The sequence below is a fragment of the Pseudorasbora parva genome, chromosome 3 (genome assembly GCF_024679245.1).
Source record: "Pseudorasbora parva isolate DD20220531a chromosome 3, ASM2467924v1, whole genome shotgun sequence".
Classification (NCBI taxonomy): Eukaryota; Metazoa; Chordata; class Actinopteri; order Cypriniformes; family Gobionidae; genus Pseudorasbora; species Pseudorasbora parva.
This window is the reverse complement of record NC_090174.1, coordinates 21,488,263-21,516,244: the sequence shown is the minus strand read 5'-3', so window position 1 is coordinate 21,516,244 and position 27,982 is coordinate 21,488,263. Positions and strand designations below refer to the sequence as shown.

The window sequence follows — 27,982 nt, the reverse complement described above, 5'->3', positions numbered from 1 at the left end:
CAAGATGTGAAGATGTGCGGCGCTAATCTGTCACACACAGCATTACAACAAGAACACGATTGTAATAGAATGTTGTATTCTCCGTGCTTTAGTTCCCCGTGTATCAGCGCGCGCTGTTAAAGGAAATCCACAACGAGATCAGAGCGCGGTCAAGTTCATCTGCGCATCCGCGTCCTTTTCCACAGATGCAATTTGTAAGCAGGGTTTTTCCTACATTGAAATTTTTTTTTTTATATATTGATGTGGATGACTAATGCGTGTGACAGGGCGCACACGTTAACTGAGTGACAGAGAACGAGCAGAGAGCCGCGCGCACTCTCTGACTTCAGAGGAACTTACACAAAAGTAAAAGGTCGTAAGACTGACTCCATGTTCCACGTGGCGCGTTTGCGTTTTACGTTTGTTAATAGCTGGCTGATAATGTTATTAAATTGTAGATATGGTAGAGAATGAGACTATTTGTTATTACATTTTTAATGCTATTTTTTTATGATTGTTGTCAAAACAATTAATCATTAAACCATACAAACTGGGTAAAAACAGGGAACAAAAGAAACACATCAAGACATAATGAGAAAAAGCTTTTACTGTGTTTGTGTGTGTGTGTGTGTGTGTGCTCGCATGTATGCCTGTGTGTGGATGACCATGTCTGGTCAGCTAGACAGCTACCACCGAAGACCATTTCTGACCCAGGAAAAACCCTGTAAGATTACTTGTTTAATACTTGATTATTTGTTGTCTATATCGGATTAATCTCATATAGGACGGCGTTTGGTTGATTTTAATAACTGTGTTTTCGGCTGGTGTTCATTCTCTTCAGCTTTAGCTCAAATGCGAACAGCCCGACATTATCGACTCTGGGTTATTTGAGACGGTCATAATATGTTTAGATACTGGTAGGCTATTTCTTTTTCAAAATCATTGATGATATAATAATGCAGCATTGTTACTAATTTTTTAACAGTAGATCTGTTTTAAAGTTGTTTCTCATGGATCTGAAAACGCGCATATTCTCATTTGATCATGAGAAATAAAATTACGTGCAGTGCCAATCTGTCATGTAGGCTAATAATTCATTAATAATAATTCATTACATTTATATAGCGCTTTTCTGGACACCCAAAGCTCTTTACATATAGAAGGGGGGAATCTCCTCATCCACCACCAATGTGCAGCATCCACCTGGATGATGTGACGGCAGCCATTTTGTGCCAGAACGCTCACCACACACCAGCTGATTGGTGGAGAGGAGACAGAGTGATGAAGCCAATCAGGATATGGGGATTATTAGGAGGCCATGAGAGGCTACATAAAATTATAATAAGAACACGATTATAGTGTTGTAAATGATCTGTGGTTTCGTTGCCCATGTATTAGCGTTGTTGTTAAGGGAAGAGCACATTCAAAATGAGTTTCGTTTTCAAGCCTGTTAAACAGTAGCATGGCCAAGTTTACGCGCGCATTCGCGTTTACGCGCGCCTTTTGGGCAGATGTAAATTGTAATAGGCATATCTCTGATTAATCTCATATAGGATGCGTTTGACTGAGTTGATTAATTCTCTAGCAAAGCTCTGCGGGGTGGTGTATTCAGTTTCAGCTCAAATACAATACAGCATACATTTCATATCCCCATTTCGATCATCGATAGGTCTCAAAAACGAGTTAATCGATTAACCCGCGCAAGCCCCGCCCACGGTTAATCGATTAACTCGTTTTTGAGACCTATCGATGATCGAAATGAAAAATTGACAAAAATGCCCATCCCTAGTTCGAAGCTTACAAAGAAGTGTTTTGAAAATTGGCCATCGCTATACAAGTCATTATTTAGTTTTTTTTCGCGCACAAAAAACATTCTTGTCGCTTCATAAAATTATTGTAGAACCACTGTAGTGAGATGGGCTTTGTAACGACATCTTTAGTGCCTTTTTTGGGTCTTGAGAGAGGAAATGTCATTGTGGCCAATGGAGGCCTTTCTGAGCCATCGGATTTCAACACAAATATCTTCATTTGTGTTTTGAAGATGAACAGAGGTTTTACGGGTGTCGAACGATATGAGGGTAAGTAATTAAAGACAGACTTTTTGGCAGAATTAACACTTTAATAAAGGCCTTCTGAAGCAAAGCGATGGGTTTTAAAATATCAATATTTAAAACTTAATACACTAAAATAACTAGCTTGTGGCAGACAGCCTACGCAAGTAGCAACCGTAATTTGACGCAATATATGAGTAGCGTAAGCTTTGACACCTCACGTGGTTCAAAAATATAGGGCTGGCCTACAAACTCAAGCACCTCTTCTCTTATACTGAAATCCTCTGACATTTTTTGCTTTATAAATTCTCCTTTTAGACTTCCAATTCTTGCGCTTCCGCATTCATCAATACATCGAGTGTCAGGTCAAGACTTAATCAATGCATTTGGCCGTCTGACGGGAACTAGCTATTTTAGGTTATAAAGTTTTAAATATGTATATTTTTCTTAATTAAAAGCATTCCATCGCTTCACGAGGCATTTATTAACCCGATGGAATCATATGGCTTACTTTTATAATGGATGGATGCCCTTTTTTCCGCCATTCACTGCCATTATGCGTAAAGTTTGGAAGAGCGAGGATTTTTTTTTTTTATATTACTCTGATTGTATTCGTCTGAAAGAAGAATGCCATATACACTTAGGATGGCTTGATTGTCAGTAAATCATGGGATGATTTTCATTTTGGGCTGAATTAACCCAAATTTAATAGATGCAGACTATTTACTTTATTTCTACTTTTACCTTACCTTTGCCGCGGTCTAAGGCCCAGTTCAAGTAATAAAGTAACCATTAAAATGTAATCTTAAATAACTTTTTTTTAAAGATCCAATTTAAAACAATCTTAGTTTTCAGTCACTTATTTACTTGGAAAAAACAGCCTAGAATTTTAAGATCCAGCATTGTGGCTACATTTTCCATAGAAAGCTGCATGCATTAACATGAAAAAACACGTTGAATTGTCTTTAAGATATCCTAATGGAGACGCACTATAATATAACATAAGATCAATCACCTTCCCCTCAGTGACAGTCATTACATACCAGACTATTGGTGGAAGATAAGCGGGCGCCAGAAAACCAGCCCACTCGGTAGAGCAGCCAGCATGATTTTCCTTTATTTACCATTCGTTTAGTAAATAGGGGCCTTTATCCTTGCAATACAGAATGGCGTAATTCACATTTAAACACTGTAAAATCCGAAACCAAGACTGTCTGTTCTCTGAGAAGTTAATCTAGGCCAAACTGCAATTAAATTATATATGGATGTGCTCAATTACACAAGATATGCTCAGATTTAAGGGCAAGTGATGCCTAACTGTAAAAAACTGTTGTTATGGTGATTCAGTATCCACTGACACTGCAAACAATGCTTAATTCACAATTAAAGGTCATTTATTTATTACTGGGGAAGCCTCACCTGAGCAAAGAGGTAAGACATAACACAGTCATCCAGGACAGGACTCTCAGATCCTTTAGTCACTCCATAGCGGTACGCCCGAGACGCTCCACAACTGTACCAGCCGGGAAAATAGTACCTGACAGGAAATATCAGTCACTAAACTGCAGGCTGCAAATGGAAAGGACGAAGGCCAAATAATATAAACCAGGTTAAATGAGTGAAAGATGGAGCTCTGTGCATTACCGAATTCTGAATAACAAACTATCATCGGCTGCTTCGTCTAAATGAAGAACATGATTGGGTGATAACCAGACCCCTTCATCTTCTCTGTACAGTCCAAACAGGCTGCAGTAGACTGGTGTAACTCCTGTGAGAAACAGATGAACATAAAGAACATGCGCTAATGAGACAAGAGAGACAGACATGACATCAGCCCTAGGGCCCAAGAACAACACGTAAAAAAACAAAGAACATAAACACTCTTTCACACTAAAACATCCAGTGTAAAGTAAGAAATGCCCACACATACCTTCTCAAAAAAATTGCATATTGTGATAATTTTTATTATTTTCCATAATGTAATGATAAAAAATAAACTTTCATATATTTTAGATTCATTGCACAGCAACAGAAATATTTCAGGTCTTTTATTGCTTTAATACTGATGATTTTGGCATACAGCTCATGAAAACCCAAAATTCCCATCTCAAAAAATAAGCATATCATGAAAAGGTTCTCTAAACGAGCTATTAACCTAATCATCTGAATCAACTAATTAACTCTAAACACCTGCAAAAGATTCCTGAGGCTTTTAAAAACTCCCAGCCCGGTTCATTACTCAAAACCGCAATCATGGGTAAGACTGCCGACCTGACTGCTGTCCAGAAGGCCATCATTGACACATCATTGAGAGGGTAAGACACAGAAAGAAATTTCTGAACGAATAGGCTGTTCCCAGAGTGCTGTATCAAGGCACCTCAGTGGGAAGTCTGTGGGAAAGAAAAAGTGTGGCAAAAAACGCTGCACAACGAGAAGAGGTGACCGGACCCTGAGGAAGATTGTGGAGAAGGACCGATTCCAGACCTTGGGGGACCTGCGGAAGCAGTGGACTGAGTCTGGAGAGCCACCGTGCACAGGCGCGTGCAGGAAATGGGCTACGGGTGCCGCATTCCCCAGGTCAAGCCACTTTTGGGCAGCACTGGACTGTTGCTCAGTGGTCCAAAGTACTTTTTTCGGATGAAAGAAAATTTTGCATGTCATTTGGAAATCAAGGTGTCAGAGTCTGGAGGAAGAGGGAGAAGGAAGTGCCAAAATGCCTGAAGTCCAGTGTCAAGTACCCACAGTCAGTGATGGTCTGGGGTGCCATGTCAGCTGCTGGTGTTGGTCCACTGTGTTTTATCAAGGGCAGGGTCAATGCAGCTATCAGGAGATTTTGGAGCACTTCATTCATCCATCTGCTAAAAAGCTTTGTGGAGATGAAGATTTCGTTTTTCAGCACGACCTGGCACCTGCTCACAGTGCCAAAACCACTGGTAAATGGTTTACTGACCATGGTATTACTGTGCTCAATTGGCCTGCCAACTCTTCTGTCATATTGTGAAGAAAAAGTTGAGAGACGCAAGACCCAACACTCTGGATGAGCTTAAGGCCGCTATCGAAGCATCCTGGGCCTCCATAACACCTCAGCAGTGCCACAGGCTGATCGCCTCATGCCACGCCGCATTGAAGCAGTCATTTCTGCAAAAGGATTCCCGACCAAGTATTGAGTGCATAACTGAACATGATTATTTGAAGGTTGACTTTTTTTGTATTAAAAACACTTTCCTTTTATTGGTCGGATGAAATATGCAAAAAAATTAGATTTTTTGAGAATTTTGGGTTTTCATGAGGTGTATGCCAAAATATCAGTATTTAATATCAGTATTAAAACAATAAAAGACATTTAATACAGTATTAAATATCAGTATTAAAACAATAAGAGACATTTAATACAGTATTAAATATCAGTATTAAAACAATAAGAGACATTTAATACAGTATTAAATATCAGTATTAAAACAATAAAAGACCTGAAATATTTTAGTTGGTGTGCAATGAATCTAAAATATATGAAAGTTTAATCTCATTGCTCAGCCTTGGTGAGCAATGAGACTTTATATATAATAGTGTGTATATAAATATTTATATTATTCTACAATATTATTGGTACAAAAATTAGCTAAGGCTTGTTATTAATTTGATAAGTTTAGTCATAAGTGTACTTCACACCTAAAAATGCACATGTATTATTTATTAGTTGATGTCTTCAGAGCATAGAAAAAGACAAAATGTTTCTATACATTTTTGCAGAATGAATGACATCCCTCACAGATGAATTCACTAGCCCGTTTACATTATTATAACAGCAGCACTATATTTAGCAATTGAAAAGTGTGACATCTTACAATACCACCATATGTCTGTCACCAGTGCCCTGTTGGGGGCAGGCTGAATGCTCTGGGCATAATGTTTATCTTTTTTAAACAGTAAACACAGGTGGACTGACAGGATCTTATATTACATAAGCCATCAATGCTGCACCTGATTTTAATGTGAGAATCCCCACCACGCCTCCAATAACTGACTGTTTGCACAATAATCTCAGTACAATAATTACATCTCCTAAATAGGAATAAAAAGAAGATGCTGTGTTATCAATAACAAATCTGTGTACTTGGGCAAGAAGGAAATAAGGTTAGGCTGATAAACCCATTTTTTAGGAAAATCAGTTTAACACGGTGTCCTAAACCGGAGCAACGTGACAAGTTTTCAGCAAGTCCTATTTTTCTTCACGGTGAAAGCGAAAATGTTCCGTGACAGTATATTTTTTGTTTAACACACAGCAGTGAGCATCCCAGTTTTTGATAAATGAAACTTCACAGTAGGTGGGACTAATCAGTGGAACAAAACAAGTTTAGACACCAAGCAACCAATAAAAATCATGTTGTGGGATGTTTGTCACAGTCTCCATGCAAGGGATTTATCTCATTGCATCTGGATGGAAAACAGTGCAACATATTATTATTTCTCAGAACATGTAATTCATATCTACTTTATAACTTCTAAATACACTTTCAGCTTCTTTTCTATAAATCACATGATGGGCACAACTGACCGCACTCCTTGGCAGCATCGATGATGAGCTGTTCGGTCACGTACTCTCCCGGGGGGTAACAGAGAGGGGTGCAGTTAGAATCGCTCTGGTTGCTGTGGTAGAGGTGGATCTTGAGAACGGTGGTCTGCTTTGGACAGATTTCCTCATGGTGGACGCCACCGTTTTGATAATGTGGTTTACAGACTTCCGTCTCCATGTCCATTACAGAGACACATGTGATGAGAGATTAAACAGCAACATTCACCTGGTGGAGGGCATGGAGAAAGAGTACATTATCTACTTGCTGCGGTAGATTTACTGCGTTACCGGTGTTACACAGTGTTCTGGGGCGTATATTACTTGGCCACCGCGGTACCGTCCCCAGCCGTTTTTGCCTTTTTTTTTAAAGAAATATAAACTGAAAGCATCTGCTCTGATCCAAAAAAACACGAGCAGACCCTAAAACTAACTTCTTGCCACACCTGCCAATGGCCAGCGACCAGACATAAATATGCTTAACCGGTCATGAAAATTTAGCAAAGTTTTGGGAAAAACAGGGAGTTATGACACCGAACTTTTAGATACCAGTGAAAATTCACAATTTTCAGGTACAACAATTTTATAAAGTAGGCTAATAGGGGTTGCACCGACTAGTCGACTATAATGTTCTGCCATGACGCTTTAAGCTTGACTGGCCTATAGAAGGCGCAACAGGGTAAGCAATTTCCTGAAGCAGGCTCTCTTTTCAGCAGTAAAAAATGACAAAAATGCATACTCCAAGAGCTCTCTACAAGACATGTTTGATTATAAAATCAGGATGCTCAAAACTGATCGGGAGAATGCACGCTTATTGTACACGCAAGTTAATCATCGTGCTAAAACTAATGCATTGCAACGCACACACATAGCCGAACCAGATCACGCAGAGATTGCGTGCGCCTCATTTAAAACCATTCAGTAGCGCAGAAATGTATTGTCAACAATGTTCTGTGATTTATCAATAAAATAGCTTAGAAACGGAAAAGTTCTAGCATATATTTTTTGATAACTAAAGCTCAGAGCTTCACTATTAGTATAGAGACGTTGGCAGGTAGAATTAATTCACATGCAATCACTCACTAATGCATTCATATACATGTAATCTTTATTGTGCTACTTTCTGCATCTTATTCAGAATGAACAGAAATGTGTGAGAAATATTACAACCATAAGACAAAAGAACTGATACAAAAGCTGTTATGTAGGACCAATAACCTTGTGGGCAGTGCTGTGTCATATGCCACAGCTGTCCTGTGCACAAGAAAATCCGTGTTCGCGTCTCAGCTCGAGGTTCAGGCTTCTTTGTTTATTAATGACGTCATCAGCGACTAGTCAACATTGACTCGACTTCATCACATAAATGTCGACTTAAAAAAATTGGAAGTCGCTCAACCCCTATAGGCTAATCAGACCCAAAAAATACAGCATAGTCATCACTGTATAAACTAAACATAGATTAAACAGAGAATAACAAAAGCTATTCAGTCATTAGCAGCGAGTGTTTTTGAACATTAAAAACACAGAGACAATTAAGTATATTAGGCTGCTTTCAATTTAAAGGCCTATTCACACCGGGACGATTATCGCACATGTTTATCACAACGTTTAACGCCTCTTGACTAAACAAAGGGCAACAATGTGTGCACACCGACGTGAAAAACAGCAGGCATAAAAGAGTAATAACATCTTTTTTTTTTAAACCCTTGGGTTTGTTTTTTTGGTTTGACGCACTGTGCTAAAAACCAGCCGACCAATGAGATTGCCGCTTTTGTTCACGTGCCAGGAGAAAAACAGTACTTGGTGGCACTCAAGCACAAAACGGTCTTGCCAAGCACACATTGATACGAAGAAGAGGACGTAGGATCATCAGAGAAGAAGATGAGCTGCTAATGCTGCTTGCCAGTTAGCAAAAAGTGTGTGAATGGTTTTGGCAAGCACGTAAATACTGTCTCTCATCTTCTTTTGTGTTAAAAGCGAGTGTCAGAAGCGTAAATGGCTCAGCTGCACCACCTTGTGTACCGGGAGCGCCATCTACTGAAGTTGCACGTTCACTCAGCGCATGGCCAGTTAAAATCGATTGGGAGTTTATTTTACTATTTTATTATTATTTAAATGATATTATTATTAGTGTACCATTATCAAGAGCCGCAAATATTCCACAATTGCATTATCAAACATTATATACAGTCATTTTAAGCAGTAATGTCACAAACTCAGTAAACGTTAATTTTGTTCTCTCATGCATTATTCGTGCTTTCAAAACAGGCAGCATTTTCTCCCGGGGCTCAATCCCACTTCTCCTGCTATTAATGCACTATACATATAAGAATAAACCATCTAAAATGCTTTCAATAATCATACTACTAAAACTAGATTAGTGCATAAAAACTAAATAACTCGATTAGTTATTTCTACGATGCCTTTATTCAATTTTTGGGATCTTTTAAGTTTGAGAAGAATGGACTTTAAATGGAGGGACAGAAAAAGTTCAGGTTTCATAAAGAATATCTTAATTTGTGTTTGGAAGTTAAACGAAACGACAAGAGGGTGAGTACATGATGTCAGTTTAAAATTTTGGTTGAATTATACCTTAAATGAACTGTATGAAAGAAATGTATTTCAATGAATCATAAAATGGCCCTGATATGTCACTAGACATTAAGAAATTATGTTCATTTCAAATACTTATCACTGACAACATAGTCTGGCCAGGATATTGTCATTTAAAAGTTGTTGTTGCAGCCCTCAACTGATGTTGACATGTTGTGTTTTGGCCTGAAGCTCCGCCCTCCACCTATCGACCAATCACAAAGTCGGTAGTGTTTTGGCATCCGGGTTGCCAGCTCTGCTCTAGTTACCACAGCTGCAGGTATAAACATTCCTGTTTAAGCAGTACGTGATCGCAAATTTAAATCTGAAAAGCAATGTGCATTCATTCCCTGTTCCTATTATCTACAACCAAAACAAAAACAAACAACAACAACCAAAACAAAACAAAAAGAATACAAAGTAGCCCTGTAAAATATATCAGCAACCATGTGGCATTTTACAATAACAATTATGTTGATGCTGAAAGTGGAATTAATGGTAATTGTAATGCTAATTAAGGAAAATTTTAATCAATAACTTGCTAGCCATGGTATACCAAGATCTTTTTGTGTATGACCTAATCATTTTCATGTGGTCAGCATGTAAGCTTGACCTGAATCCTGATGCTTTGTAAGGTTATCTTGTCAAAGCCACATCTGTGTATGACCAGGGGGTCAGGTTTATGTGGAGATGCCATGCGCCAGATAGAAATCTCTGTCCACTAAACTCTTTTTGAACACATAACTATGTCCTGTGCGAACAGCCACTTGCATCTAATAAAAGGGTTTTCACACTCTTTCATGTGAAGAAAAAAGTTTGTTGCTTTATTTATTTACTCACTTCTAATACTTCATTAAATCATGAAATAGAACTTTAATTTTTTTTCAGCGACTTAAAAAGCAGAAGTTTAGAGTTAGTCAGAATTCCTAAATCCATGCTGATTTATGATTTCAGACTCTAACAAGATTTTGAATCAAGTAAAGGGTTTTTAATTCTTTAGCTGCTCCAGATAATAGGTGTAACACACAAATGTAATTATACACAAACACAACAATAACTTCAATATGCCTTAACTTCAATATCTGTCATTTGGGTATTACTCACGGATTAGAGAACGGACCCGATCCGCAAACCATCTGACAGTCATAGTAGTTGTTGTATATATGGTCAAAACACCGAATGTGTAAATGCAGAAGGATCAGGTGAATTCTATCAACAGCGTGCTTTTACCTGTCTGTATATGAAGAGTACAACACTGTACTAGCAACCACTGTGTGAACTGTACACACATTAACAAGCGTACAGAGTTTACTTGATATATATAGCCTATTGCAATGCCCTTCCCTGCGTCATCATTTTCACTTCACTTTCGAGTGAATCTCTGTATTTTTTTAGGCTGTATGGCAATACACATCTCCGTTTTTTCAACTCGTTTTCTATTCACTTCAGACTTTACTGGCAAGAGGACCACATCACACTCCATTTGATAACCCCATTACAATAGTCACTTTACAGTTCCTTCTATAATAAAAATATACTTGTGCCACATACATAATTTTAGAATTAATCATATTTAAAATTATTACCAACAAGCATTTTAAATGTATATTTTAGTCAGAATTATTGTGCTATTCAATGCGCATCGTCGTTCTGTGAAGTTTAGTGGAGATTGGATTACAACTCATCCTCTCCTGACACCAAAACAGAATAAATTTGAATGACCTTCTAACATTTACCGATAGAGATCTGCATGATGTAAAATGCAAGTTATGCAATGAGCACAAATTAGCATCTGACAGGAAAAGCAAAATGTTACAACTATTTGCGTTAGCTATATCTCACAAGGCATTTTTAAGCCCTTAAAGGGGTACTTCAGCGTTGGGAAGATGAATCTGTATTTAAACTGGGCCATTAATGTAGTAGAAATGTAAAATAATTTTTGAATTTGGTGATTTTTTAGACTGAGAAAAGACAGAAAATGTATTTTTGTCTCATGGGGATGAAAGACTATACAATTCCCAGAATGCTTCACTACCCTGTGAGGCCACTCACAAAGCTACCACTACTGAATCACTTTAGCCCCTTTCACACTGCACGTCGGACCGCAATATTCCCGGAACATTGCCAGGTCGCCTTCTGTGTGAAAGCAACCACGTCCCGGAATTGATTACCGATTTGAACCCGGGTCGGGGACCTAGTAACATTGTGGGGTTTGATCCGGGACGAGCACTGTGTGAACTAGGGGTGTAAGAAAATATCAATACACGTGAATATCGCGATATTATGTTTGGCGATACTGTATCGATTCTCAAAAACGCTGTATTGATATTTATATATTTATTTATTTGCATCCAAGATTCGTGGCTTTGTGTTCGGATTAAACTAGGGCTGCAGCTATCGATTCTTTTTGTAATCGATTAATCTACCACTTAATCGATCGATTAATCGGATAATAATTACTTTTTCTTTATTAAAGAGCAATAAGAGACAATAAGACGGGTATCTTAAAATTAACATCTAATTTGTCTTCTTTTTAGAAAAATTAAGTTTTATTGCTGAAATTGCACACATTAATAACAGTGAAACTAAACAATTTTAATGCATACAATTGCCATATTATATTAAATAAAAATCTATTTCAAATTACTTCAAAAAGGTTAACATAGTTCAATCTAAAACTAAACCTACAACCAATAAATCTAAATATTAGTAATATAAATAACAATAATGCCAATATAAATAATATAAATATTCTATAAATTCTATATAATATAAATATTCTAATATTCTATAAATATTCTATAAATAATATAAATAACTAAACATTGTATTTATGTTGTGCAACTTAACTTTCATGTATCAGCTTCAGCTCAGGCATGACATAAGCATTTACTGTCTTATTTACTCCTTTACTGAAGCAAAATGTATTGGACAGGTTAACTTGGAATAAGAGATGTGCGGATCAGCTCTATCGTCACCGAATCAGCTGTTAGAAGCAAACCATCCACCAGTGCCCAATAGTCACAACTTCAAATCCACCGTGTTAAGCGCGATGCTATCGTCACATATTAGCTACACTGAAGTAGGTTGCTAAACAAAACAAAAAAACTTATTTTGGCAAAATTACATTTACATAAACCAGGGTCGACAACCTATAGGCTACATCACACAGAGGAATAACCGCTAGAACATGATCAAACGCGAGATATTAATTCAGTTAAAGTACATCACACATGCTGATCTTTTGAACTAATCATTCATCATTGTAACACAGCTTGTTTTAAGTTAGTAGCTATAAATATGATTAAAGTGTGATATTTAAATTACACAAATCAATGAAAGCACGCAGCTCTGAGCTCTGAAAGCACGAGCGCTGCTCATCACACACACACACACACACGCGTTACAGCTTGTTCTGATATTTGTTGCGCCTATATTGAGAACATCTAATGGTGCATTTCGAAGATATTATCAAGTAGGATATATAAAGTCTCATTAAAGATTTCACACACATCACAATGACGGTGATCCATGTGCAAAGCTGCAAAGTCCATCGCGTTCATGTGTTTGGAGTCGCGCGTATCTCCTCAGCTGACGCGTGTACTGCCGCAAATGAAACTTAAATGTTCAGCGCCGCATCCTGAAGCTCAACACACAGTTTTCTTCATTTAAAAACAGCGATATTAAATGATATTACCAGTGCTGATGCCCGCCCGCTCTCTCTCTCTCGCATTGCGGTCTTTGATCTCGACATGAGCTGAAAACGAAAGTTAAAGAACGACACGCATTCATTGCGTTTTAGCGTGATATGAGAGTTCCGCGTCTTTATTAAAATCAACATATTAACGATTTCTCTCATCCACCTGCAATGTTTGGGATGTTTATACGCACCCGAACCGCGGATATAACCGCAATCCGCTCATACTCCGAGTCCTTACACAAAAAATGTCTTTGTGCAATATCTGTGTGTAGTTAAATGGACTAAGCGAAGCGTCGAGGCAGATGATTTTGCCTCGAGGATTTTTTTGATTCGATTAACTCGAGTTACTCGATGAATCGTTTCAGCCCTAGATTAAACCAGACTGTATAACACCCCACCGCTAGATGGCAGTGTTATCTCAGAGAAGCAGAAGGTAAAAGTGCGTGCATCACTAACGTTAGTGTTTACATTAGCAAACCCAGCTCTCAAGACGATAGAATTATTCCGCTCTTGCAGTACAGAGCTGAAGTGTGGACTCATGTTGGCTTCAGCTAAAAATAAGCCACTAAGGAAATCGACAAGAATCATTTTGTTTGCAAAATAGGCCAAGTTATAATCTAATACTCGGGAAACACATTGAAACAGAGAGCTCGCTTAACATCCTGTCGTCACCCGCGCTGGTGAGAAGTGTTTCGATAGAATTTACTGCACGTTTTCCTCTCAGTAACAAAATAAACACACTCCAAAACTGACAGCGGTGGCAGGAGAACGAAAGATCATAGCGATGTGGATATGGATGCACCAGCTCTGCAGTTCAGTAACGTTACTTGAAATAGCACTTTTTTAAAATAGACTGCTCTATAGAAAACAGCTTTAGGGTCCGATCACACAGAACGCGTTTTTCAGGTTCGAAAACGCGAGGCGCACTGCACTCCCTTTTTTGGTCGGCGTTTTTTCATTCAAAAATGAGCAGTGCGCTTTAATGTTTCTAGGCAACCCCCGAATCACCTGTACTGTCAGTCAAATCAATGTAACGGTCAACACAACGGAAGGCCTGCCACTTCATTCATTTGATTGGACAACAGAAAATAAGCTTGATGATGTTGCGTTCTTTTCCGCTCAGAGCTGACTTTTTTCAACTTCATGCGCTCATTCAAAAACGCGAGGCGCCCAGGGCGCATAAGCAACACGCATAATGCTCTCTGCCAACCGAAATCCATTCAAAAAAGGCGCCTCGCTGCAAAAACGCGTTCTGTGAGATAGTAGTAGCCCTACTGTGTTAAATATAAAACAAACAGTCATTCTGTCATGAAATGGACTGCACTTTCTGTTGTTAAATAGCCACTGCTATACTGTGAACCTTTAAAACATTTACACAAAGAATCCTGCAGTAACTTTACATTTCCCTTAACTTACACTCTAAAAAATAATTCAGTGGCTTAGTAAATATCACAGTAATAATTAACTTTATTAACTTAATAAAATCTCTCAATATCATTTACTTGATTAAAATCAAGATTATTAATATTTAACACACACTGAAGAAATTGAGTAAGTTTACTCGATTAAAACAATGCACCCCTCCCCCACCCTCTGACGTGATGTCAGCTCGACGGTTGAGTGAGGGCGGATATTTGAATTCTCCTCAGTCACCACCAGAGCAGTTTCTTCTTCTCAGCGTCGCAGAATTGGGGCATTTCCTCTGTGAACTTCAGGTTTGTATGTTTTGTTTTATCTATATAATCATTACTGTGCTAAAAGGCATTTTGTTTAATTCAAAACAACATCTAGGGACGCAGTGTGAGTCACCTTAAGTTAACGTGTGGCGTTGGTCTTTGAAACGCCTGCTGTGTTGCTCAAAACACACAACTTTATTCGTTAAGATAATGAATATAATGAATTTGGATGATAAAATCTTATTTAAACTGGGCACTGTTTGTTTATTGTCAGGTTATGGAGTCTGGCGCCTCGCAGCATCTTTCAGCTACGAAACCGGTCTCAAGTTCAAAGTCCACCCGCAGACCACTAACGTTAGTCCCTCTCAGGCTCGAGAGACAGCGCTGATACGGTGGAAATGGGATAACAGACCGGTTGATTACACTTGAATTACTTTTAAATGTTTCATTTTTACTTCTAAAATGTCTGTTACATGAGTTTAAATGTTGTAAAATAACTGTTATTCTTAACATGTCAAAACAGTATATGCTGTAACGTTATTGCTTTAACTTAAGTTACTCGTCGACAATAAAGGCCATGTCATGTATGTGTTTGTGTGGACTGTGGAGTATTTTACAAAGGTTTAGAGGAAATTAAAGTTATACTATACAAGTTAGTAATACTCATAAGTAAAAACAGTTCAAATTAGTCATAAATATTGGTTTTTAAATGCTTTTTACCCAATTTTTTCTACTCAATTGAATTTGTTAATGTAACAAATGCCGTTACTCAGATCTACTTAATTTTTTTACTTACATTTACTCAGTTCATATGGTGTCTATAATTGATTTCACTGCTTTAAAATTTACTCAATTTTTTTAGTGTAAAAATGTTTCACCAAAAAAATTGAGTAAATCATAGTATTAGTTTTTAGAGTGTAGATTGCACATTGCATATGATTAGTGATATCAATTATACTGTATTAATTAAATAAAATACTTTGTCTCATGTTTTAGGCTTATGGTTGTGTTCTTTATTCTTTTAAATTATAAAAAACAAAAACACACAAAAAAGAAATATCGCAATGTATTGCAATACATCGTATCGTAACCCCTGTATCGTGATACGTATTGTATCGCCAGAGTCTTGGCAATACACAGCCCTAGTGTTAACAAAAGCCAAAACTAATGCCGCAATGTGTACATTTATCGTGCGACTCATAGAGCTTGTTTTTTCAATAATACAACCCTGCAGTGCCAGAAGAGCTAGTCAGTGTTTTAAACACAGAGAGTGTTCGTATACAAAAGAAACTAAAATTAAACAAGCAGAAATGTGTGCAAACTGGACACAAGTCGAGACCACGGAGCTCCTTACTATCCGCGCTGAAGCGGAGATCGCTCGCCATTATACGTCACATTCGGATGTCATGTGTCAACTCAATCCGGGACTGTTACAGGTTGTGTGTGAAAGCGCACATATTACGGTATTTAGCTGGCAGTGTGAATGGGCCAAATCTAGCGGCCCGGGAACAAATGCCTGGTCGCATTATCTGTGTATTTGCCAAAATCGCAGTGTGAAAGGGGCTTTTGACTTTCCCACCAACCACTGCGTTCATCTTCATAAAATCAGTTCAGTTAGAGAACAGACACTACAATTAAACACTGAAAGTGTCTGTTCGATATATTGTGATTTAGCCGCTGAGGAAGTGTCAGCTCAAATGCAGCAGGAGTGATGAGCTGAATGAGCTCTCGTGATGAGAGCTGAGGTATACGCGTCCACGCTCGCATCAGTAGTTCTCAACATGTGTTCAGTCTGGCGCGTTTTCAGTTCATGCCTTTGGAAGATTAACTTTCATAGGAATTAATTTCAGAAGATAAAATACTCACTTTGCTCCGCCGGCCGCACCATTTCCATGAATGCCTGAGCCGAGCTGAGCTGTGAGTGTGATCCCATCCCCAACATGCAGAAATAGCTCCCTCTGCTGGCTGTAGTCTTTAGCGTCTGGACAAACATTTTACCGGTGATGCAAATCGACGATATTTGCGTCACCGGAGTAATTTTTCCAGAAATAAAAATGCATATAAATCTCGTCTCAGGAAGATATGAGAGGGGGGAGCACGATCATTCGAATATACTCAAGGGTTTCTACTGATAGAAAGCCATATGCTAATCGCTGAAGTAATCCTTTAATAAAGAGCATGTATCTTGTTATGACAAATTGGCTTATCATGCAATTTCCCTGCCGCAGCTCAGTCGGCATGCTTCTGTATATTTTATAGATACTCTCATAAAATTAAACTACTGTACTGCCTCCTCCTACATACATACAGTAGATATAAAAATATATAGATATATTACTCTATCACCCGGCCCTAATTTGGTGTTGGCCAAGTCATCCAGACTTCTGAATCATGACACTCTCGGATATAACAGGCCGTTACCAAATGTAATGTCGACCCAGGAAGAGCTAGGGGACTGTGCAAGCTTTGGGGGTGACTCAAACTGACTCAAAAATGAATGGGAGTCAATGGGATGCTAACAGCAGGTGATGGCTTGGTTAGCAATGGCCGCCCCTATGGGTGGAACGCTTTCCGAGTGCTAGATTACCCCCTTGACTTTCCCTTGAGCTTAAAAGGTCATGATAATTTAAGATTATCCTGTAAGTTTCATAGCTGAAAACTTCCTTTTTAGTCAAAGAAAAGCTTTTATAGACACCAGGACCAGAAAACGATTGTGAGCTTCATCCTGACGTCATTGCACGACGATACACACCTCTACAGAACGTTTAATTGAGTAGCCCCGCCCACCGACTCATTGAGCTGTTCGGCTCGCTAGCCAGCAGCAATAAACATGTGGAAGAAGATAGCAAGATATTGTGGAAGAACACAGTCGCTGCATAAGCTTCCTACAGATCATAATATTAGGAATGTATGATGCTTCATTTATTTTTAATGAAGTTCCAACTAACGTGAGAAAGACCATGTTCATGTGTTCGCTTTATTTCACCGCTGACTAGTTTTTAAACAAGTCTCAATTGCTGGATTTGCAGACACAATGTTGTGCCTTCTATATTGGATCTGACAGGAATGGTGCAACAAACTTATGCGTGTAAAGCGTCTTTTTATATGTAGTATCATATGGAGTATTAGTCCCAGGGCTGTACCAAACCAAAACATACGCCCGTCTGCAAAAATTCTTTCTTGATCTGAAAACGCTCTGCTGAAAGCGCCTCGAGAGCATTTTGGCAGGCAGCGTTTTTTCTTCTTCAGTTGAGACTCTTGTTATGATACGGAAAATCTGCAGAAGTGTTACTAATTTCACAAGTAGTTTGTTTCTGTATTGATTCTATATAAAATTGCAGATACAATGCAATGTATTTGCTCTGGCTCTTGTTTTAAATAATTTGTGTTGGTCTGTGTTGTATTTGTCCCGCTCCTCCTCCATTTTGCACCTGTCCGCGGAAAGTCAGGAAGTTGTTTAAAATCCTGCCACACCACATGGAGTGCCATTTCAAGGTAATGGAGCCTTTTATGCATTGTCGGTTTCTTTATAAATAAACAATGGACAAATGGAGTCTTTAAACGCCTCAGATGTAAAGTTATTCACTGTCAATGGGAGTCAATGGGATGCTAACAGCAGGTGATGGCTTGGTTAGCAATGGGTGGAACGCTTTCCGAGTGCTAGATTACCCCCTTGATGTAAACGCACTCAAAGTGTTCTTTTCCTCTCTAGGCAGGTTTTTTTTATTTATTTTTTATTTATCAAAATGTTCTTTTATATATTTGTGTGATGTTCTGTATTTCAAGCGTGGCTTTAAAATGTTAAGAGAAAACGTTTTACGAATGTTTATCAACCACTTTACCTTTTATTTAAACCTAAATAAGAAAGCCATTGTCAGTTCTTCTGTCAGTTGGTAGGCAGTTTTGATTGCTTTATTAAAAGTTTTTGCTGCATGCAGTGTGTAAAGGAAAATACCCTCCTGCTGACTAGTGTTGTGTCCCTCCCAACCCATTCACACACATAGATGATTCGACTTAGCCTGGATGCCAGCCGAACTTTGCCCCGCCCACAACATTTTTAGGTCGGGCAGTTCAGTCTGGCCTCGCTCCATAGAGGAGTAATCATCCCCGAACGGAAACTGTTCGAACCAATGAAATCATCAGGGCGGGCTTTAGCCGATGACGGACAGATGATCAACAGTACTCAAATCATGCACATCATCAAAGGGGCTTGGATTATATTTGTTCGAATCCTAAACGGAGAGCTTGTTTGCATTCACCATCACAATTTCTCTCAGAAATGATGATCATGTTGGGTAAGCACTCTGTGTATTATTACATTGTTTTTGTTTTTTTACAACACCGGCAAAGATTGTGTATTCCAGCCTGATTTCAGCACGCGTGCAGACAGGGTTGCCAAGTTTTTACAACAAAACCCGCCAACTACTAGTCCTAAACAATAGCTTCTCGGGGGGTTCTCTGGGGGAAAAATGGCATTTGGGGGGTAAAAATCAACCTTCTTAGTATTCCTCAATCAATCCATTTTAAACAATATAACAAGAAAAAAATAATAGAATTATAATTGAATGCCTGTTTTTTCACAAGTTTTTTGTCAAAATTGTATAGGGTCGCTAACGACCCGAGGTGTGTATGATTGTACGTATATTTTTTTTTGCACAATGATAAATTAATCTATAATGACGAAATAGGGCGCAATTCACCTTTATTCCACAAGGTGGCAATGTCTGATACGCAATGATGAAGTGACGTTTCACTCGTAGTTACCTCTGACAGAAAACAAAACAATAATAATTATAATCTGCAAAACTTGAAATGGCTTAGTGATTTACTGCAGAGAGCAAGTACTAAACACAAATCAAATATTAGTGTCACTGTCTCTTGATGATGGATGTGGTCAAGAAGCTGTCAGTGATCAAAATATTGATTTTGAAGATGTTGAAAATGAGTTTGGAGAATATGCTCGAGATCGCAAATATGAGGCAAATGCTGAATCTACTGGTAAATGAACTCTGACGAGGACAGATGATAATGGTATTAAACATCTGCTCAAACTGAATCCTTCCAAGCTCCAAAAGGTAACGAAATAGGTTTTATTTTTATTCTTCTGTAAGTGTTACTCTAACATCAGGAGTTTTATATATTATCACGACAGGTAGAGGTCTATCCATGTGAAATATAGATCCGGGTTGCTAACGACCCGAATATGTAAGAATGTTTGGCGAATCCTTTGCATTTAAGGGTTAAAGGTGCTGTATGAGGTGCTTTATGTTTTTCTTTTTTTTTCCTTTTTTTTTCTTGTAGTAAAGCATAAAAATGTTTGTAGACATTTAGGAAACATGTTCACATACTTGTTTTTATAAAAAGCAATGCTACAGACAGTTATTCAAATGTACTTTCTGTGTCAGAATGTGTTTTTGTTTTGGTCTGTGATTCAGTTTACCCAATAGTATTTCGACACCATGGGTTGCCAGTTGGCAGAAAACACAGCTTACAAACAGACTTACTTGACTTTAAAAGCCTCAAACTCTCTATGAACAGGAGCATATTAAAACATGGATAAATCAATGAATCAACTAACACGTGTATAAGTCTTCTCGTTGCCTTCCATTGTCAATTGCGTTTGTTCCTCCTCAAACTGGCGGAACAAGCTCAAACTAGTGTCAAGTCTGGGAGGACAAGGTGGGAGAAACAACTCTCTCTCGTACATTGAATTTGGACTGCAGTACCTATTTCAATCGCTAGCTGTCAATATTACATACTGCACCTTTAAGGCTATTTTCTATTAGTTTTGATATTGATATAGGAACTGTTAAGTAAGGTTCCTTCATAATGCTTCCCCCAGTCTGTGCAATCTCAAAACTGTCATCTTTGATCCGACAACATCAAAATATTAATAATAAACATTTCGAAAATTTATTTTTGAAAATTGTGAACTGCGATTTGAATTGGAAAAACATAGACTCGCAGCTGCTTGAATTCTCTTCAGTCCCCAGAACAGTTCCTTTTTCTCAGTGTTACATAATTGGTGCATTTCCTCTGTGAAATTCAGGTTTGTGTGTTTTATTTTATCTATAAAATCATTACTGTGCTTAAAAGCCTTTTATTTAATGCAAAACAACATACAGGGACGCAATGTGAGTCACCTAATCGAGTGTGGCGTCCGTCTTTGAAACGCCTGATGCCTTGCTCAAAACACACAACTTTATTTCTAAGATAATGAATATAATTCATTCGCATGATAAAATGTTTTTAAAACGGTGCACTCGCAGAGCGTGTCTCATCTCAGGTTCAATTTAAATGTTGGCAGTATTGTATACATGTCAAAACAGTAATGCTGCATTGCTGTAACATTACTCATCCAAAATCAAGGCCAATGTCATGTATAAGTGTGGTTGTGTGGAGTATTTTACAAAGGTTTAGAGGAAATTAAATATAAAAGTTAATATTACTCATAAATAAAAACTGTTAATATTATTCATAAATATTTGTTTTTAAATGTATTTTCCCCAATTTCTTCTTCTTTCATTTGCAAATGTACCAAATGCAGTTATTCAGATCTATTTTTTTTAACTTGCATTTACTCAGCTCATACAGTGTATGTAATTGATTTCACTGCTTGAAAAGTAACTTTTTGAGTAAAAATGTTTCACCAAAAAATAAAAAGGGTAAATTGTAAAAGTTTTTACAGCGTATGTGACAATAACCAAGATTTCCTGAGACACTACAATAGGCTACTACTAATTCATTAAGGGGGGGGGGGGTTAAATGCTGTTTCATGCATACTGAGATTTTTACACTGTTAAAGACTTGGATTCCCATCCTAAACATAGACAAAGTTTCAAAAACTAATGTTGGACGTTTGATGGAGTATTTCTGTGTTAAAAATACTCCTTCCGGTTTCTGAGAGTTTTTTTTTCGAGTATGGCTCGACTTGACGTTAATAGACCTGAAGGTCCTTGTATGGGCCGTACGTGCTCTTCTCCCGGTAGGGTGAACTAGAGCGAGAGAGGAAATGCACGCTCATAAACACTCTCTCAGCTGCAGATGCAGTCGTCCGTGAACACTTATGTCGTTATAGTCCGCGCTGCGCTCCACTTCATTCCTCCACTTTGACATTAAGCGACATTCCGGGAACGCAGCGCTGCATTTGAACCGATTTGAACGCAGAAATGCTTCAGTCGCATCGCAAAGTGGATCTCCACACTCCAAGAAGTGTTTTTGATGGAGCCGTCCCAGCGATAAAGGTTCGGTCCTGCTTTGGAAGCAGCCGGTGAGTAAAACTGCTTCAAATGTCTGTGCTGTTGGCTATCGTTGCGTATGTAAACATCAGTAAACGACACGATCGCGTGCGTCCATCATTCAAATGCACTAACGGACTTCATTGCTGTTCTATGTATAACGTTACACTAGTCTGACGTGCAAAACCGTTTTGCTTGCTACTAAGGTTTGGTCGCATACAATAGTCCATAAACCGAATCATGTCCTCATAAACGGAGAGTAAAGACAAATGTTGACAGGCCACTAAATACAGTACATACCACAGAGACGGACGTCCTGCTGTTGCTGTTTCTATTTCAGCCTCCGAATTAGATTCTGGATCATATCTATTAGCTGAAATCGATAGCATGGGTTTCTCCACGCTTGAGGACGTCACCGCTTTGCGCATTCGTCATTCTTTAGCTCCGCCCACACGATACACCTCCAGGCGCTCTGTTTTTTCCGGAAAGACTCGGTACAGCCCATATTTCTTTTACAAATATAATAAAACTAAAGACTTTTCGGAGATATGAAGGATGCAGTACTACTCTATAGGTACTCAAGATTGACATGAGATTGACTGAAACTGAGTGTTCCCCCCCCCCCCCCCCCTTAACAAGGGCTGTTTTCTTGTACAAAATGAAATATTTTAAGTTAAATGTACAGTGTTACAGTTAAATGTACAGTACGAAATGTAAAAAAGAAAAGAGGCTAACAAAGTCAAGATCGATATTTGTGTAGCCTGCCTGGCACGGTATTTTCACAGACGTACAAGTCATGGCTCTGGCGTAGACTACAGTATTTAAAATAGCATATGTATTAGTTATATTCTCAATTTAATTTACAGAGCAATCCCTGCAAAGTTTTAAGATTAACTATAGAAGAGACTAGGATTAGCGTGTCGCACTCACACTCGCGAGACTCGCAAATGGGCGGTGTGGCAACAAAATTGTTCTTACTATCTTTTGTTTTCAGAATCAAATCCATCAGCTTTGGAGAAGTGTTTACAAGATAGCATCAACACTACTGGTAACAAGAAAATAATTATGCAATACCATATAAAGTACAACATAAATGGAACTGCAATAATAGCAAAGCTGGGACTGTCATCATTGCTGCTGTTTGCTATGGCAACACACACACACACAAAAACAGGACACAAAGGCCATCAGAAGATTATGAAATTTGTTTCAAGAAAAAGAAATGTCTTGACTGTGCTTTTACAGTAAGAGCCTACTGTTTTACAATAAGCCCTTGAGCGACTGGCCAAAGTCAGACGGTAGAGTTCAGAAAGCTTTTTGACCAACATCACAGACAGACTTTGACTTAAACCTGCACTGCGATTGATTATTGGATTGTGCTATTGCACTACACGCTTATTTATTAATAACGACTCATATTGTTTGCACTGTTGCAAACATTGAGATCCCCCGCCCGCCCGTGCCCTTTCTATATTTAGGAATTCTCTATGGGATGCAGGCGCTGCAACAACTCATTCGTACTGGGAAGGTTGAAGAAAAATAAGCAGGCTCTTTCAATCAGTAACAGACTTTATATGATTCAATAATCTTTCAAACAACAGGATCAATGCAAAGCCTGCATTCACACAGCATTCATTTCAGACTGAACGCTGATCGCCCAGTACCTGTCATTGAAAGGTAAACATGGATGGTAATGTGTTTTGGAAAAGTTTGTAACGAAACAGTGCATGCTATGGCTCTTTGTGGATGTTTGAGTCAACTTTTTTGCATCTTAGCTTTTGAATTAAATCTCACATCCTGTAAACCGCACAACTAAACCTGACAGAGTGAAAAGCCCATGCATGCACATTCACAAAACTCTATAAATAAGCTAAATAAAATCCAACTCAAAATATTGAATGGAAGATGTAGAGAACAGAAACTCTCTGAAGGAGTAAAGGCCTTCAACAGGAGGATTTTCTTCAGCACAAGAAGTGAGTGAACTCGACTTCCTGTGGGGGAGTTTTTTTGTTTTTTTCACTGTAACATCACCTTCAAGCACGGTGCAGGCCATTTCTGCTGCCAACCGCAACACGTGTTTTATTCCTATCATGAATATATTGCTATGCAAAAACTATTACATGGTCAAGATGAAAGGGAAGATTTGAGCTGACAGTGGTTTAAAAGAGTTCCTTTGAAAGAAACATTGCACACGTGGGCATTTCTTCAACTACAGGCACTTATGTGTCACAGGGTTTGATTTTCTTAAATTAAAATATTTTATAAAAGAGTCTAAAACAGACTTACACTTTAGTCTATTTTGAACAATTTAGTCCATTTTGAACAAAACAGAGTTTCCATTAAAACACTTTTTTTTTTTTACTATGTCATGTGTTTTTGCTACCTTCAAGAATCTTGAATTTTGAAAGACACTAGGGCTGTGCAATATATCAAAATTATTAAAATATCGCAAATGTACATATCGCAATACGCATATCACAATGGCACGCACTATCTGAAAGGGGTTTCTACAAAGGGGTTTTTGTTAAAGGGGTCATATAATGGTACATGCACTTTTACAAGCTGATTGTATGGAAATGTGCGTTGGCGGTGTCTGTACACAACCATCATATAATGATAAAAATACATCAAGTGTTTTTTTTTTTTTTTTTTAAATCTCCTTATATGTTTTCCCCTGTCTCAAATCGAGCCGTTTGATGTGTGACGTCACACGCTCGGACACCCCTCCCATGACTGTTGTTGATTGACAAGCAGGGTTTCATCCCTGCGCGAGCTCCAGCTGTCGTCATTACAATAGACATCATATAGGTTTCAAATCTATATGATGTCCATGGTCGTTACAGTCCGCCATTTTATAAGTAGAGACGCTGGGTGACTGTTGTGTTCTGTTCTTGGGTGTAATAATGAACACAGCAGTCATTCTGATGTTCCTAAATCCGAACATTTAATTCAGCTGCTCCTGAATAAAGATCTGTACCAGCTCTTCGTGTTTATGCTGCCCCTCCACAAGAAGTTAAAACGCTTCACGATGAACTGCAGCTAAAGTTTACAGGGTAACGTTAACGTTAAATTACGGCAGGCTTTCTATGTATGATGTTCTCAATATAATTCATAATCCTACGTTTATAATGAACAACACGGTATGGTTATTGTGTTATTACCAACTGTGCACGCTAGTTTTAAAGTTAACATATCGCAATATGCATAACGGAACGGCACGCAGTATCTGAATGATTTTAGTAGGATACTTGAACATTGTGAAAAGCGTACGTTTTAGGTCGACGCATATAGCAGAGAATAGACTGCGCACACGACTGTTACTTATGTGACTTGCTTGACCTTAAAGAGTTATTAAACACTATAACTTGTGAAAAACAACTCCTTAGAATCTTGCGCTGTCTGATGCACACACACCGAAACATAGATGATAAAATTGTATTAGCAGATTTCTGACAAATTTTTGATAAAACACTGCTGGTCTTTCCACTTTCTTTTTTTCCACTTTCTTTTCCCAGAAAGAATGTGTAACACATACATGGTATCATTCTCAGTTTGTAAAGATTTTTTAAAATATAATTTAAATAGATTTTAGACCCTAAAAGCAATATCGTACTGTAACTGTAGTGTAAAGCAGAGCAGGGCCGAGTGTTGTGGAGCTGAGCATGGCTGCTGGAGCGATTGTTACACAAACACACGGCTCGCGAGCACCGGGGCTTTTATTATGACGGGCCGGGTACCTGCACTATTTCCGCTTTTTCCGTCATGAGTATAGGTAAAGCAGCTCTGTTTATCATATTCGATTTAAGTTTGTTTAAAATTATGTTATGACGTTACTCTGTGCATTTGCTCTGCGCTGCTGTGACATTTTCACACTGCTAAGAGAAAAGCGCTTCTGCCAAATAAAACCGAGAAAATAAATACTGCATAGCATATTTCTTCAATATCGCACAGCCCTAATCAAAAGTTCAGGGGAAAGCTTATTTCTCAATGAATGACGCCTAACTAATTTTTTAGAAGCATTTTTCATTTGTTCGTGTTAACATGTTATGCTAACAAATGAAACCTTTATTGTAAATCACGGAACAAAATATTTTGATTGTGCATAACTTTCAAATCAATTAAGCACAAATATGCGAAACCATTGTTTAATAAGCTGTTTTTAAGATACATAAATACTAGCTATACTGACCGCCGGCCGGACGTTAAATAAACAAGTGAGAGTGTGAAAAATATCTTAAATAAAATTATTTTTTAGAAGGGCCCGTAACTTAGTTGAATAAACTCGTGTATATGAATTATGCATGGATAGAAGTGAACCTGTAACGTTACTCCATTAATTTATTAACACTCAACAGTCGACAGTGTGCCAAGCTGACTGTACAGTTACATAAAAATATGAATTATACATGACAGCATGTAATGAATCTAATCTTCAACATTAACATATGGTAATACAGGGTGCAATACACAAGAAAAAGAAAAAAACACATTTGGACGAGAAAAACAATTACTGTAAAGAGAAATACTTACTTGTATGTTTGGGGTTGCTGAGCTAGCGACACTGCTAGCCAACTCGCGTGACGAGCGCCGCACTTGAAACTTTAAATATCCGAGCGAAAGTCATTCAATCCATGCCGTTTCTTGTAATCCAAATATTTTTGTCGCTCATCGTCACTTACGTGAGGATCAACCATCCCGTTAGCTGTCGTAACATTTGACTTCTTGTAGCACTGCTCGGTAAGATGTTTAGGGTCAAGTTTAGACGGCTAGCTGCGAGTTAGCATGTGCTGCTGCTTCCCTTATTTACAAAACATGACCACAGCTTCGCACCAAGCATGATGTCTCAACTCAATTCGACCACAACTACGACGATACATGGTCTTACATAAAGCCACCTGATGAATATGTTATGGGCGCGACATGTCTTAAGATCACCAGTGGTGTGACAGCTAGCGAGCATGCTAACTCACCCATGACAGTCAGACTATCACCAGGTCATGCTTTAACAAACCACCTCTGTTTGTCTTCAAACGACCGCGGTTTTGTCTATCCTTTTCAGACCAGCGAGGACGAGTTTTAATTTCCTGCAAGCAGTCTATCTGCTCCTGTGGTGTCTCGCGTCCTGTGCTTCTGCAGTTGACACGCTACTCGGGACGTGTCTCAATACCTAGTGTGCTGCCCACCTAGACAGCAGGTTTGGACAGCATATAGGTTCATTAGCATATATTTCCCCAAAATCTGCCTATGTCGGTTTTAAAACACTACCCATGTGTAACAGAAGAGTTATTCACTGACCCTTTGCTGTATCACCTTCATCAGATTACAATCAATTATTAACTAACCTATAGACCCTCCCAGCTCTGAGCCTTTAGATTATTCGTTCATTTTATATTTGGTCATTTTAAAAAGCATATTTTTGGTTGAGTGACTTGGTTAAATAATAGCCAGGAAGTGAAAGTTAGGATGGCGAACGTCCTTCACAGATACTCTTTGTTTTGACCTTTTACTTTGGTTTTAGGTGAAAGCAAAGTATGTTTGCTATACACATGCTTTACTGCTTATTCAAACTAACTTTTTGAGTTTCCCCCCTTTTTCAATTCATCAAAATGTCAAACAAACCCATTTACCCAAACACCAAACAGTGTGATGAATCAACAGCATATTTTAACTTGGATTCTTGAGCTAATTCACAAGGGGAACATTACACAATTTTTGATTCATGCCCGGTTTCATAGATAATGCAGCCTAGTTCAAGACTATAATGCATTTTTGAGCATTATTAATTGAAAGCAATTTAATTGTTTTGTCACAAGATGCACACCAGTAGTTTTTTTTCTTTCTAAAGCCGGGTGCACACTGTGCGATTTTGCCCTGGATTTGGCCGTCTGAGACAAATTTAGCAAATCCTAAAAGATTTCTCAGATCCTAAGCTAAAATCTGACGTCTTTGGTCGTTAGTTTGACATGTTCACCGGCAGCCGATTAAAAGAGCGCTGGGATAAAATTTTACCTCAGATGAAATTCTGGCAGTGTCAGAAGATTTGGCACAGAATCCTGCAGTGTGACTTCTCCTACGACGACAGTCAAATATCTTGGTTTTTCAAGACAAACTATGACCAAAACGAGAGCTAGAAATTTCTTTGTAGCCAGCATTTCAGTCCCGCGTGTAATGAAGCT

At 38.4% G+C, this 27,982-nt stretch overlaps 1 protein-coding gene across 1 annotated transcript in view; it reads right to left on the bottom strand.

Moving 5' to 3' along the window:
* jak2b (Janus kinase 2b) overlaps positions 1-27,074 on the bottom strand; it is a 69,757-nt gene extending 42,683 nt beyond the window's left edge. The window contains exons 1-4 of the mRNA XM_067438113.1: positions 26,337-27,074; positions 6,586-6,829; positions 3,675-3,798; positions 3,450-3,567 (exon numbers count right to left, since the gene is read on the bottom strand). Coding sequence (XP_067294214.1) covers positions 3,450-3,567; positions 3,675-3,798; positions 6,586-6,787 — 444 coding nt within the window. The 5' untranslated portion in view covers positions 6,788-6,829; positions 26,337-27,074. The remainder of the gene's footprint in view (positions 1-3,449; positions 3,568-3,674; positions 3,799-6,585; positions 6,830-26,336) is intronic.
* Between the last annotated feature and the right edge of the window lie 908 nt (positions 27,075-27,982).